Raw genomic sequence first — 15,770 nt, 5'->3', positions numbered from 1 at the left:
TATCAATGTTTCTCAAATTTTAATGCATGTATGAATCACCTTGGGATATTTTTAAAATGTTGATTTGGATTCTATCAGTATAGATGGAGCCTGGATTTCTAAACTAGAAAGGCCCCCAGAAAATAAAAGTTGCTGGTCTATGGACCATACTGTGAGTTAAAAAGCTGTAGTTCAGATGAAACTCATGATAAAACTATTAACATAGGACATCACAATTTAATCATAGAGGGAAAAATATTATAGTTGCCAAGGAAATGGATATCAGTAAATACAGCATCATTGTCATACAGATGTGAGAACTGAGAGCCACAGAGGTTAAGTGATTTAACCATAACAGGTTTAAAGTACAAGGTGAACCAATACAAATGCATCTTCACTGCATTCATTCCAGTTTATTTCAATTATGTTTAATATCTTGATACATTGACCTGAATAGCATTATCAATAGTTATGACAATGGTGGTCTCTATCAATGTGATAGTAATATTAACTTATTTTGAATTTTATCATTCATGTTTTGGTATTTTTCTTAACAGTAAGTTTATATAAAGTAGACACAATGTCTAAATAATATATGACAGTATTCACTTATCCTTAACTGTCTCCCTTACTGGTCTCACAATGCACAAATTCTCTTATTTTGAGAATTACTCTTTTGCATTACAATGGCTCTCATCCTGGTTGTGATTTAGAAATATATTTTAGATACTTAAATAATTTTGGGGGGGATGGAGTGTAATTACATATTTCAATTTATTATTTTTTAAAACAAAAAAAACTTTATCGAGATATAGTTCACATTTCATAAATCTCACCTACTCAAAATATACAACATAATAGTTTCTAATTGTTCACAGAGCTGTGAAAACATCACCCCAATCAATTTTAGAGCATTTTCATCACCCAAGAAACTCCACAGCATTATCATTCATTCCCAATCCCTCAATCCTATCAGCAAACTATCCTCTCCCTCCACAGGACCTCTGAGATTCTGAGTTCACAAATCTGAGTTTGGAGGTTGAAGGCTGAAGATAATCTGGGATTCTGAACTTATAACAAAAAAGAGATGTGGACATCTGTGGGTTTTTTTTTTTTAGGTAGAATCCACTATGGGAACACTATCACTCCTTTAGTTTTAGGAACTGTTCCTTTCCTAATCACAATACAAGGAGCTGAGTGCTACTTCCTATGTTGAATCTTTTGGCATACTGGTTCCAACAAAGGTATGTTGCTCAGTTCAGATCAGTGAGAGACAAAAAAGTTGTTTTAGCAGTAATATTTGGGGAAGACACAGGTTCTTTCTCTGCATCAGTAAAGTAAAATAATTTTGGTCTCAAGCTTCTGGTGTGAATAATTTCACTAGGTAAGGAAAGCATGCCTGAGAACAAAGCAAATGAAACAGGAAGGAAAGCAGAGTCCGAAGCAAAACATTATGTAAAACATTATACAAAAGCTTGTATTGAACTATGGCCAGAGCCTTCTTTGCTTTGTATCTTCCCATCTCTTGAACCAATAAAGAATCTTTTCCACTAAGCCAATTTGAATTGGGTTTTGGTCTCTTTTTGAGCAAAATAATTGCAATTAAGACAGTTTTTGAACCTGAACACATGGTTTACCTACATCTTCAACTACCTGGAGAAGTGACTCCCTCTCCCTGTAGTTACAGGTCTGATCAGTGTTGAGAAAGAGAGGCAGCAGACAGCAGGAAGTTCCCACAGAGCCTGTGGGCGCTTTGCAGCAGGAAGGGAGGTAAGTTTCCATCTAGACTTCTTTAGAAGAAAAATCCAATGATAAATGTATCACTTAACAATGTTACTAGGGCCTACCTAGTAACCAATATTCTGAGGCAATGAATTTTAACAAGTTTAGTCACCTTTCCATTCTACCTCCTTTTTTCATTCACCATATTTTCCAGACACTCAATATTCAGCCTGGTTTAAACCACTGAAAATGCCAGCAAAGACGGATGCAACTGAAGCTCTGGTACACAGACTTGTCCATCTATCTTACTACCAACAATGTGATACAAGCTTCCAATGGCCTACTCCTGAAGTCTTGAATATTTATGATGTTCCAATATCCTGGCTCTTCTTCATCCACTCTGACTACAAAGAGCTACTGTGGATTTCAATAAAGTAAGAAAAATACACAATGAAATAACTAAGTTTAAATTTACTAGGCAGCTCTTTTCAACTTGCAGAGCTTTAGAGCAATTTAAAAACACAGCTAAGGGAGAATGTAATCTGTTTGCTCTAAATAAAGGAGTCTCTTCCTTTGCCATTGACATGCATCAAGTATAATCTCACGGAATGTCAGACTTTATATTTGGGTCCTGCTCATCCTTAAGAATATTTTCTTATTTCAAAGATCTAGTGGTTAGGAAGCAAGGACATTAAACATAATGTAAAGGGACTTCTGGTGCTTTCCTAGAAGGCAAGAGATAAATCTATAACCCAAGATGTCACCATATCCCTAAAATTGAAGTCCAGGTTTTACTGTACAAAAAAAAAAAAAAATTAGTGTGCATAACTTTGAGTAACTATGATTATTCCTTCTTAACTATAAAGCTGTCAGGAAAAGGCATTATAAATCATAATTTCTTGTTAAGAGACTATCATTATTACTTAAAATTACATATTTGAAAGGACATAAATACTGTGATGATTATTCTCTAATATAGACTTATTACAGATAAAGGTTTAAGTAAGAATAAACCTGTAAAAAGAAGATAAGTATTTTCATTATATTGCACTTGGAAATGTTAGAGCACAAAAATTACAAAGCTATATACCTGCTAAGGATTTATACTTTCTGTGAATGTTTGCCTCAACTGAAAACTTACTAAAACATAAATATTAATATAAACTACAAAAATGCTATTAGTTTTATGATAAGCTAATACTTCATTTTTTAAAACAAATGGGAAATTGCTAAAATTCTTGTGCTATATGTGTGTGTGTATATGTGTACATATACACACACAGATACATACATACATATATATATGTGTGTGTGTATATAGTGGGTACCAGGGATTGACATATGCTTTAAGACTATTGAATTCTCTTTCCCTCAGAGTCTACATTTGTTTCTATGTCACTTAGTTTAGTTTTAACTTTGACTTAGGATATTTTTAAATTATTAAAAGAGAAATAAAACTAATTCATTTTTCTGAAATAATGCATTCATTTGCAAAATTACCGTTGTTCATAGTTTCATCCTGCTTTAGTTCAGGTCCTTTATGCTAACCTCACATAAAGACCTATTCCTCATCAGTGTCAAATATGTAATTTATTAACTATTTTATCTCATTTACTATTTCATTTGCTCATTTACTCATCAAATTCTTCAACTTGGTCTTCTCAAAATTTTAAATATGAAAATATGTACAATAATCCAGAATGTGATGGGAATAAGTTCATAGAATCTCTTCACTAATAATAATGCTAAAACATAATTTAATGCAGATTGTATATTATGAGTGTTTTCTAAGAGAGTACATACTGATTTAAGATTCACATTGCCTATGACTCTACCAAGGAAAATTTATACATAAAATAATAATTATAATAAAATATATACACTTTAGTCAAATTATAACCAACAGTTGTCATTGCATAACTTTCATATCCAAGGTAGAGTATGTTCCTTAAATGTCATTTTTTTTCATGTAATTTTATGTGGCTTCCAGTAAATTTTCTCCTAGTTTTGAATATGAAATCTTTCAAGATATTACTATACATGGGAGGTTCAACATATATTATTATCCTTTAGACCATTTTGACTAATTAGCATTACTGACACACCAAAAAACGTACCTTGAGCAAATATTTAATAAGTTCTTGACCATTTGATAAATCAAGACAATAATTTTAAAAAATAGTTAAATAACTTTGTATATTTGCAATTTATACTAATCATTACATGGAAATGAACTCAAAACTAATTCCAAAGGAAAATTCAAATAATAGAGGCTCAGTATTAAAGAAGTAGATATCAATTTATGGAGAGTACAACCTTATAATCTTCTTATAGAATGGAGTTTATAAGTGAGAAAACATTTTTTATCTGCTTTTCCTTCTTCATTTCCAATAGCAATATGCATGTATAGGAGTCACTATTTCAGACGATGACCTAATTAACTTAAGAGTTTAACTGTGTTCCAGTCATTAGGCATGGGAGACTAGCTATAAACAAGAGCCTATTTCTGACCTCTAGAGTATAAAGACTAATCTAGAATCTCTAAACCTGAACTTGATGACAGAATTCTGCTTTAAATTCCTCAAGTCTCATCCGGAATCTGTGTATTAGCAAACTCTTCCTTTCTTCTCACAGAACTTCATAAACACATTTCACTTCTAGATGACTTTATACATGGATTTCTCTAGTTCAGCTCTATTTTATTGCAAAAGTTATAAATTCATATTCTCCAAATTAGCATATCCTTAGTGAATTTACCAGAGCAGTGGGGCAGCCATCATCTGCTCAGATCCACACTCTGATTCCAGTGTTTGAATACAGGTCTTGGGAGAGAGCAACAAAAGCCAATATGTTCTCCTCTGGAGTAGATAGCTCAAGAGCCAGCTGTTAGACATGTGCAGCAGTAACTAAAATCAGCATTATATCAAGTCTAGCCAACTTTTGGCTGTTTTTTCCCCATACCAAATGTGCCTCAGGTTTGTATTCTGCATCTCTGCTCCTGGACATAGTTCCTACTAACTGCAAAAATCCCTGTCCTTTTGAGGCTTTTGCTCCATTCCTTTTCCTAGGCTTATTACCACCAATACTTGGCTACAACAATCCCACTAATTTACTGAAGATATTACCTATTCCTGAAAGGAATTCTTTTATAGCATTTTCAGTCTCCCTGGTTGACTCTCCTGCTTGGGGGTGATACATGACCCATACTAACTTATATAATTTTGCCTCTGAATCATTATGTTCCATAGTTTTTCAACTGCTATATACCAGAGCTATCACCTAAAATGCAATATAATACTGAAAAATAATAAAAATAAAATAACGCAATAAATTTTGCCATGATGAGAATAAAGAACATGGTGTCAACATCCTCTGGGCTATTTCCATGGCTACAAATTTCTCTCTTTATTCCTGAAATCTCATCTCATAATGGTGTGTGTACAGATGGATTTGCACTAGTCTAGGGAAAAAGGCATCCATTAAATAATCAACTGAAAAATAATGGAATCAACTTTATTAGAAAGAATTGAGTGTTTATCTTGACTATAAATTTTCATCTCATCATTAAACAGCCTCTGTATTAAAAAATAAATTAAGGTAACAAAACAAATGAAATATATTTGAGTCATATTGAAAATCAACAGTACAATAAGAAATAACTTATTCAAAAGTAAAAACCACTGACCTTTTTTTAACAAGGGAGTCTCCTCTGTGTCTCCTAAACCAAGATAAAAAAATACTGAATTAGAAAAAAAAAAACAACTTTTAGCATGGCATAATATGGTGTCCTTATTAACTCATTTTCTTTTGTTCATTAAAAACACTATTATTTTTGACAATGACAATGATAGTTCTTACTTTACTTTGCTTCCCAAACTCCAAAGTATGAACTTTGTTTATATACATTTATTTCAGATGGTTTCATTTTTATGAGTTCAATAAAATTGTGGCAGTGGTCCAAATTATACATTATAAGTCATATATCATATTAATTTTAGTTTCTTTCTTGGTCACAGTAACTACTTACCAGAGCCAAAACAAATATAAATTCATACAGAGTCACAGAAGGGGCTCTAATAGTAAGAGCTTTCCTGTGAGTCAAGGCTGAATACATAATATCTGAAGACCAAGACCGTCTGACCCTATAAAATGTCATTTAAAAGACAAAATTACTGGGCTTTTGTTCTTTTCATACCCATTGAGAGGCAATTTATGTATAGCTTAAATTTCCTATTTCCTTTTATTCATTAATTATATATGAGTGAGCACATAAGTGAGTTGCCTAACTGTTGTGACATTTACAATGTGTCCTTCCAGTCTATGCCTCCATTTGGTTCAATAAATTTACTCTTTTGATTGTGCTTTTAGTAAGATTGCCTTCTGCTATTTGACTATGAATATGACTTATGTATATAAAACATTTATATGTATATTTAGTTTTACTGTATTTATTTTAATCTTCCCAGAGATAAATTTAAAAAATAGCTATTATTATTATTATTTTTTTTTGCCAGAGAATATCTATTGTGGGTTTATAGTCCTGTAAAATAAGATTCTCTCAGCTATAATGTCACCCTAATGGTGTATTTAATTTTGACATCTTTGACATAATGGCAGAAAACCATAATATGAAAACCAAATAAAGACCAATTTACTGCATGTGGCTGCCTATTAAAACACTTTTAGGATTCAGAAGTGTTTTCATTTGGGATTAGTGGGAACCCAAGTGCCCATTTGGCTAAAACCTAAGCAAGTCACTATAATTCATGTCTAATATTGGTCCTTGTAGTTAGATACAACTTTCTGTTCTCTGTACCTTTATCAATGTCCTCATCCCCTTCCTCATCTTCTTCATCACCTTCAGATGAAATGATGTCAGACAACAAAGAAAAGAAGCCATAGATCCAGTCTGTGGTTTCCTCCACCGCATCATGTACAAGTTTTAGAGGATCTGAGCCAATCTTGGCAATAGAGCTTGCTGAAAGGAATTGAAAGTGAGAGAAAATGTTCACAATTATTCCTGAGGAACCTAAGAAAACATGTTTTTCCTGATTATTTTTTTTCCTTTTGACATGACTAATATGTCAATTTCAAGAATTCAAATATCACTTGGCTATATATATTTCTCAGAAATACAAACTCAATCTTGTTGTAGTATGCATGTGTATTTAATTAAAAATAAAAGCTATTGAGCACCTGTAGTAGCAAATATTATGGGATTTGTAAGTAAGAAACTGACAATTTGAGAAGTCTGTAATCTAAATAGGAGTTTAAGAAAGGAGAAAACAGGAATGAATCAAAACAATATATATTTTATTACCCAAATTGCATATATACCCTAAGTTATAGAATTCAGGAAGGGAAGACATCATTGTTGGTCTATTATACTTAGTAGCATCATGGGAATGATGGTTCTGTAAATTTTCACACAAACAACAAGGTCTTCAAGCAGACTAGATCAGTTATAGCTAAATTAAGACTGATTGGCATATTTAATTTGTGAAATAGCAGGAAAATCTGGAATTGTTAAGCTAGTGATTATGTCAAGTTCAAGTTAATTCAGTTAGATTTGTCCTTGTTAAACATACCTGTACTTAAAAAAAAAAGCATTTGAATTTCTAGTAACTGCAAAGGATAAAACTAGTAAAAAAGAAAAACTATAAATCCTCCTCTATTCCTCTCCTGGAAGATAAAGACATTGGTAAAATGAGAGATCAAGTAATAAAAAGAGAAAACTTAGGGATTTCCTAAATGCTGTATTGTTAACCATATGAAAAATGCTCCAAAGAGCAAAAGTAGCCTTTCAGGTCTAATTGAGCAGATAATCTATCTAGAAATATGGTATAAACTATACCTGATTTTTCATTGATATGTAATTAACTTTTAGAGTATGGTTTCTTAATTTTAAAAACTATTTTAGCTTTTCAGAGAATCTTCTACCTTTGATATATTTAAGAGATCAGAATTATACCAATGTATTCTATCATCTGAAAGTTACTTCAAAATTAGTCTTTCACTCTGATTGAAATGGAAAGTTACAAAAAAGTTTGGTTAGAGGAATAAAGTATTTTGATTTATGAAACTCCTGTATATTGAGGATTAAAATGTTGGCAGACTGGAAATAGGGGGACAGTAAGGAGTCAACTGAAACAACTTAGAAGAAAGATGATGTCAATTCTTATCAGGTGGTAATAGTGTGTTTGATGAGATGTGGTCAGATTCTGAATGTATTTCAAAGTACAATCAGTAGCATATGCTTTCAATGTAGCTATGGGATATGACAAAGATATCTAGTAAAACTTCAAACCGTAGGTATGAGAAACCAGTAGGATGAAAATGCAGGAGTCTGAAGAAAAATTTGTTTTTTGGTTATTGTGGTTTTTTTTTATGGTGAGGGGATAGAGTAGAAAAATAACTGAGTTTTAGGCTTCTCAAACATATGTTGCCTATTAGACTTCTACAAGAAGATTGAGACATTTGTACAGTTCAATATGATCTACAAAAGAGAAAGTTCTACCTCAAGGCGGGAGCTTGGGAGTCCAACAAAGGATGTGATGTATTCCAAACCATGAGAGTGAACGAAATCTCCAAGAGAGGGACTGAGGAAAATTATAACCTTTGGAAGACTGAGAGATAGATGATGAGAACAGGGAGAAACAACAATGGATTCTAAGAAGGAGAGATGAGACAGAGAAAGCAAGAGTAAGAGAGAGAGAATGAAAGAACCAAGGGAGTGTAATGCACTAGATATTAAGTAAATAAATCATTTCAAGGAGAGCAGTGGTCAAATGTCAAATGCTGCTGGTAGGTCAAGTAGGAGGATGACTAAAATTATAACTCTGGGTTTAATGAAGAGAATGACACTAATGACCTTCAAAGAGAACTCCAAGTGGAGTTCATTCAAAATGGAAGAAATTACAGGTATATATTGTACTGTAAATGATGGATATTGAGAAATATTTGAAAAAGGATAGGATCATAGTTGGTTTTTTTTTCATTTTTAACATTATTAAAGTGGGAAGTATATTCCTTGGTTTGTATTAATGAGTAAAATCCCTGAGAGAGTAAAAAAAAATGATTAGAAAGCATTCCCGGGAAATTATTATTTTATTTTTTATTCTAATTTGTTATATATGGAAGAATACATTACAATTTGTATTACATATCTAGAGCACATTTTTTCATATCTCTGGTTGTATACAAAGTATATTCACACCATTCATGTCTTCATACAGGTACTTAGAGAATGATGTCCATTTCATTCCACCATCTTCTTTATCCCCTTGCCTCTTCCCCTAGGAAATTATTTAATTTTAAATTTTGTTCTGTGGGATTGGTGGAACACACAGATCATCCAATGTTCTCAATTTATAAAATGTTAGCCTCAGGGAAGCCTATCTCTATGATTCATCTATAATGTGCCTTTCCTCTTTACACTCTATTTTACTGCATTCCAGAGTTTCAGATGAGCAAAAAATTAGTTGTCTGAATGGGGAGATTAAACCTTAGAAAAAGGAAATGAAATGCAATTTTATAATTGCAATTGAGAATCTTGAAAGAATTATATGTAAAGACTTGGATTGTACTGGCACCATTAAAGACACTTTTAGCACCAGAATATTTTATATCTAGTGGAAGAATATTGCAAATGGGATTTTTTATGATTGAAATAGATTGAAACTATTTCCTCATTTTCCTCCTCCTAAAATTGAAGAATTTCAATATAAAAATGCAACAAAATAGGCACCAGTTTAACTGTCCTTATGCTTAACACACATTATGTATATATATATATAAAATATATGTATATAGTATATATCACACACACATACATGCAGAGAGAGAGAGAGAGAGAGAGAGAGAGAGAGAGAGAGAGAGAGAGAGAGAGAGACATCTCTGGAGTATAAAATATAAGCTTAGGATAACTTTAGAATTTTTTTTCTGTCCTGGAATAAATATTAGTAATCTCTCCAAATATGCAGTTACACTTTCAAAAATATAAGTTACCTGTGGCCAAGTGAAGCCCCAATATTTTATATGGAAAATTCTGTCTGTATATATATACAGAGAGACTGTATATATATATACAGAGAGAGAGAGAGAGAGAGAGAGAGAGAGAGAGAGAGAGAGAGAGAGAGAGAAACTGTCTGAGTAAGTATACAAACAGATATATGTGTATGTGTATATATATATATATATATATATATATATATATATATATATATAGAGAGAGAGAGAGAGAGAGAGAGAGAGAGAGAGAGAGAGAGACTGGCTCTAATTTAGTCATATAAGACTATTTTCAGGATGTTAATATTGCTGGCTTGAGACTAACTTCTAATGAGTCACATGGATAATGTTAAAATTCTAAATACACACACACACACACACACACATTTAAATAAGATAGTAGTCTGGAAATAGATTCTTATTGCTTCTTTGAGACATCATATCCAAACAATATCAAGGGGGAAATATTACACAATATACCTAAAATTTTAGTTGATGTCTTCTTCTCCAAGAGATGCTGAGATAATTAAACTTTCCCACCTCTTACATTTCCATGAATTACATTGCCACAGTGAGAATTATCATAAAATAATAGTAACCACACATCATTCTAAGAATTTTTCATACAGTAACTCACTTTTTCTTTCAATAACCTAATGAAGTGGGTATATTATATTACTCCTTCGATAAATATAGGGAAACTGAAACACAAAGAACAGATGCCCATGTTTACATACTTAGCAAGTGAAGGAGCCTGATTTGTACTCTTAAAGTAAGACTTACTTAAAGTGAGATTCTGTTATACGCTATCAATCAAACAAAAAACATGAATTCGAACTTTGTTTCAGAGTAAGATTTTGGGTGGGCAGATTCTAGAAGTAAATTTCTTGCTCTTAAAATCAGGAAGAAAGACCTTGTTCCATGGGATGGTAAATCTTGGAGCTGCAGCAGTCATCTTGTAACCATGAGGAGTGTAGCTGACTCATTGAGGAAGGCAAAGGTTAAAAATGAAAAGAATCAATTCTGTGATGACATGCTGAGGCACTGAATTATCCAGACTTGGAATCACCATTCCTTCAGCACTTCTGTTACATGAGATAAGAAATGTTTCCCAGTGTTCAGGTCATTCTTAATTATATCTTATATTTCTTATAGAAAATTGTATCACAGCATGCAGTGGAAATGGCTCTAGCTCACCTGTGGATTTTAGGCACTGATAAAAAAAAAAATGCCAAGAGAAAAGTTTAAAGTTACACAGGATTTTTATATGTCCTCTGAGTTTTGGAGCCAAATTGTATACATACTAAAGTTTATAATGAAACTCTACGATGAGAATCAAATTAGCTATTTTCTCTGCTTTCCTCCTGAAGAATCAATTCTATGCCCTATTACTTTGACCGTCAGCCTTATGTTCTTTAAGTTTTGTTTAACTCCTGTTGATCTTTCATATCCTGAGAACAACAGCAGTTAATAGCTCCAAATGGGGCCCTAAGTTTACACTGAGAGTATTCAAGCTTCATCTTCCTACCAACACCATGTCAAGATTTGTTGGATCCAGAGACAACAGAAAACCAAGTAATGGTGATACTGCCTCAATGTAAAATTTCAATACTTTGTACATTGCAGATTTTTCCATTAATTTTGGAATTTTAAAAATTGCATGAAGATATTACCTATTGAATTTAATAAATTTTCTGAGGCCTCAGGTTTTATACCCAAGGCAAGTGCTTCACTAACTTCTGTCTAGTTTTAAGGTCTCCTTCACCTGATAGCTAGGTGACAGTGAGATTAAATTGGTCATATCTACAAAATGCATTGACACCTCTGCTTTTCCAAAATATGTATTCTACATCAAGACCTCAATCTCTCATACCTGTTATCTCCATGCTTTTCTGTATTCCAATTTATAATATACCCAGTTCTAGAAAACAGCATTAGATAGTGGAAACAAGAATAAAGTGCTCTGCGCTCCAGTTTCCGGAACTGTAAAATGACAGCAAGAATAACTATACCTCATAAGGCTATTATGAATATTGGAGGAGATAATAAATCAAAATCACATAGTATACTGCCTGGCAACTAAAAAATGTCAATGTAGAGAAATAAGCAAGATTGCTTGTTGAATGACTTTGAGTACTCCCATTTTGCTGGGTAGGGCCAGTGAGGTCCCCTCCCTCAACAGGAGATCTCCACATGCATTTACCTTTACCCAGGATCTTCAAGTATAGTACAACTCATATGTCCAGGATTTCTTCAAGGACTCGAGACAACTCTGATTACCCAAAGGATTTACCCCCCACTACAACGCTGCCCAGTATGCACCTCCCCTCAGGATGGCAAGGGAAAAGGGATATCCAAGGCTTCTTCTCCTCCTGCCTATGAATCTCTGCTTGTACCAGATGGTGCTTACTAGTGTTCACTTATTCTGTAAAAATTCCTTAGTGTAGAGCACATAAGACACAGCAAGGGATCTAGTAAATGTTAATTAATTATTAAATTTGATTTTTATAATCATTTAATTCAAACATATAGCATTGCTCAACAGTGTAAGCTGCTATAAATAATGTCCTGCCATGGCTTACTGACTGTGACCTTGCATGCAACCTTGGCAGGGTCTATGAAATCCACACACTCCTTTCATCAGGACTCATGAAATAACTGACACTTGCCCCTTACTTCCCAGCAAAGATTCAGATCTAGATATCTGGATCTAAAATGAGGTGAGAACTCTCTTCAAATATCATAAATGTTCCCTAAACTAGGAACAAGTAAACTTGTATGTATACTAATAGGAGTACCTTGTACATAGTTGTACACACTATACGGTTAACTAAAATTTTAAAAATACAGATCCTTCTTTCAAGACAATTAGGAAGCACTAAGCATGTGTAATAACCCAAGCATAATATAAATAAGAATAGTTTTACCATTTCTATCTAGGTTGTTCTAATTTGGACATGTGAAGAAAAGTGTTTTGCAATATAGAGAGGTAACATTCTATACCTAAACAATTATAATTTTAGGTGACTAGTTTCTTCTTTTTGTTACAGACAAATCTATGAATTATTTTGCTTCTGTTGGTGAAAGTTTCATCATGTTAAGAAAAATTTAGCAAATTATGTGTCATCATTTAATATGCATTGAATTATATGACAATTTTTGCTTGAATAACCACAAAATTTGTCTTTGTCTTGAGGGCAGAAAGGTTTCCTTAGAATCTTTCCAGTGGGAAAACAGAGCTTTGAATGTGTTTGCTGATTCTTACCTACTCTCTAAAATGAGAAGAAAAGAAACACAGTTAGGAAAAACATAAAGATGTTGAAATCCGAATGTTGTATCTATATATGCAAAAGCAATGATTGTTTCTGCTGAGTTATTATATTTCTTATAGTCAGAAACACAGCTGATGTAGCTCGGTGGTAGAGCAGGAAACCCGAGATTTGATCCCTAGAACTGCAAAAAGAAATGAAATATAGCTAAGATAATGCAAATGCTTATGTAATAGTTTGGGCTTGAAGCTTGGCAACCTTTATAATTTTGTAACTGTCAACTATTTCCCAAAGATAAAAGCTAGAAATACTAATTAATTTAATTATGTTTTAAACAGAACAGATTTGAAATGAAAAGCACTCACAGTGAACTTAATGTTCTTCTGAATCTTTGGGCTCTGCAGTTCCTAGTATTGACAATACCAGGCACAGGTAATTATGAAAAAATAATCAGAAATATCTGCTTTTGCATTTACTATGTAACTTGGTGTCTTCATCAAAGTAATATTTACTCAATATTTTGCTATAATGTTTTTAAGGTGCAGTCTGACCTAGCTGGAAACAATTTTCTATAAGTTGGATCATTGGCATTTCTCATATTAGGTTATTTCAATGGTGTCACAACTCTTGTCTTTAATTTTTACCATCACAATGAAGGTTTCAACATCTTAGAGTCAAATATTGTTTTTTTTCCTCTCCTATGACTTCTGTTTTCTTATTATTTATTTCATTTCAAATTAAAAATAAAGCAAACACTGGATAAATAAGTAACACATTCAAAGTTAAGAATTCAAAAACTATTGAACCAACAACTTTATTCCTCTATATCTAAGCCTAAAGATAAATTTATATTCTGTCAGTAGAAGTTTCTAAAGGTACACTAGTGGAATTACTTCTCTTCTATTATAGTCTTTAAGAAAAGAATATTAGAATATAGCCAAATATAATGACATGATTTTAAGAAAAGGTATTAGAAGATAGCCAAATATAATGACATGATATTTTGGCATCTGACAATAGATTTCTATTATAACCAAAATACTAGTAATTTATAGCCCTAAAGTAATAACTAAAATAATAGCATTTCCACACAAGAAGTATCTTGAGATATCTTTTTTGATATCTCATTTTTTGAGATCCTCTGTTTTAATCTATTTCTATTGGCCCTTTCAGATTATTTACACTAAAGTATTCATTTCAGCAGACTAGACAGGGCCTGGGAGGCGAAAAGGTAATAATAATAAATAAACAGAAATGGAAAATTAAATGCTATTGCTGTAGTATATGTATTAAGTAATTTTCTTTAAAGTAAATAATATTTTTATCAAGCATTTTTACATTGAACAAATAGTGAAATTCAAGCTATATTGTAAAATTTCTTTAAAACTGAATATGTAGTTTAAAATATTTTTGTAATTATTTAACATTTCATGATTATGTAAAAATACAAATATTAGATCAATTAGTTTCAGAATAATTTATTAAGTTATGAATTAATTTGCTAAATACTTATATATAGAATCTTTAAGATGCTTCTGTAAAGAGAAACAGGATGAAACTTCATTTTTACATATTTAAATGTATTTTTTTAATTATTGAATATTATGTTATTGCCATATTCAAAACAGACATTACATTTTAAAGGAAGGACATTCAATAAGTTGTATGCAATCACCAATACTAAGTTACAAAAATGAGTTAACTTTAAAACCATTGTCTCTGAATGAATTTTCAACCAACTAGATTTTTAACATAATAACTGTATACAGAGGTTGAAATACCTGAAGTAGATTATCTTTACTTGGAAGCAACAACCCTCAGAACACACTGAAATAAAAAGTTGGATTAATGAGATTCCCATAGTAGTTCTAATTTTAACCTCACTATGAAGATCCATTTCATAAAAATATAATTAACATATAGTTATCTCCCTGTTCTTTAAGAAATAGGAATAACCCAAAAGTTATATTTAACATTCACTCATGAAAAAATCACTTCCTTTAAATGGGTAGAGAAAAAAAAAACAGAAATTGTTTGTTTGTTTGTATAAAGAACTCACAAACTATAGAATCACAATATATCAGGAACATTACAATGTGAAAAGATATAATATTGTGGTAGAGGAGAAAGTAAGACAAATCAAATTAGAGGAAACCTGGAAAATTTTTCAGAAAAATAAATATTTAATATCAGTCTTGAAAAATCTGCAGGAGGATTTTAAAAATTGACAATAGGGACAAGGCAAGCAAGAGCAATTTAATCACTGCTTCAGAGAAAATGTTAAATGACAGGAATAATACCAAGATTACCAAATAAAGTTGGTTATCTACATAACAATAACAACTCTTTAGTTTGTCATGCAGGGTATTAAAAAGAAATAAATCATCATTTAATAGAGAATAGAAAAAATATTAGGGGGAGTATAATGTTAAGGTTATTTTCCAAGCATTTAGCATTATGAAAAAAACTCTTACATATTAACAATCTTTCTCATTTTGCTTTGGGGTGGTACAGATTTCTCAATAATTGATAAGTTAGTTGGGGGAACTTCTAATTTAGATTTGAAGCAAAGAAATAAAGAGAGAGAGAGAGAATAAAGAAAAGAAAGGAGAGAAGAAAAGAAAAAGAGAGATTTGTGTTAAACACAACTAGAATTTAAAGGTTCCTGTATTTCAAGATATATTTTGACTATTTAAATGTTTTTTTTTTCAAATATACACTATAGAGACAATGTTATAGAGAATCCAATATCTCCTAGAGTATCATTCAGAGTTGGATCAGAAAAGCAGAGTC

At 31.9% G+C, this 15,770-nt stretch overlaps 1 protein-coding gene across 17 annotated transcripts in view; it reads right to left on the bottom strand.

Annotated features, from left to right (window-relative positions):
* Window positions 1–15,770, bottom strand: part of Trdn (triadin) — a 356,336-nt gene that overhangs the window by 273,904 nt on the left and 66,662 nt on the right. For all 17 annotated transcript variants that reach the window (XM_078019258.1, XM_078019265.1, XM_078019269.1 and 14 more), the window contains exons 3-4: window positions 6,518–6,679; window positions 5,387–5,419 (exon numbers count right to left, since the gene is read on the bottom strand). In XM_078019258.1, coding sequence (XP_077875384.1) covers window positions 5,387–5,419; window positions 6,518–6,679 — 195 coding nt within the window. The remainder of the gene's footprint in view (window positions 1–5,386; window positions 5,420–6,517; window positions 6,680–15,770) is intronic.

This window comes from Ictidomys tridecemlineatus, chromosome 8 (assembly GCF_052094955.1).
Source record: "Ictidomys tridecemlineatus isolate mIctTri1 chromosome 8, mIctTri1.hap1, whole genome shotgun sequence".
Classification (NCBI taxonomy): domain Eukaryota; kingdom Metazoa; phylum Chordata; class Mammalia; order Rodentia; family Sciuridae; genus Ictidomys; species Ictidomys tridecemlineatus.
The sequence above is the reverse complement of the archived record's forward strand: the minus strand, read 5'-3'. Positions and strand labels throughout refer to the sequence as shown.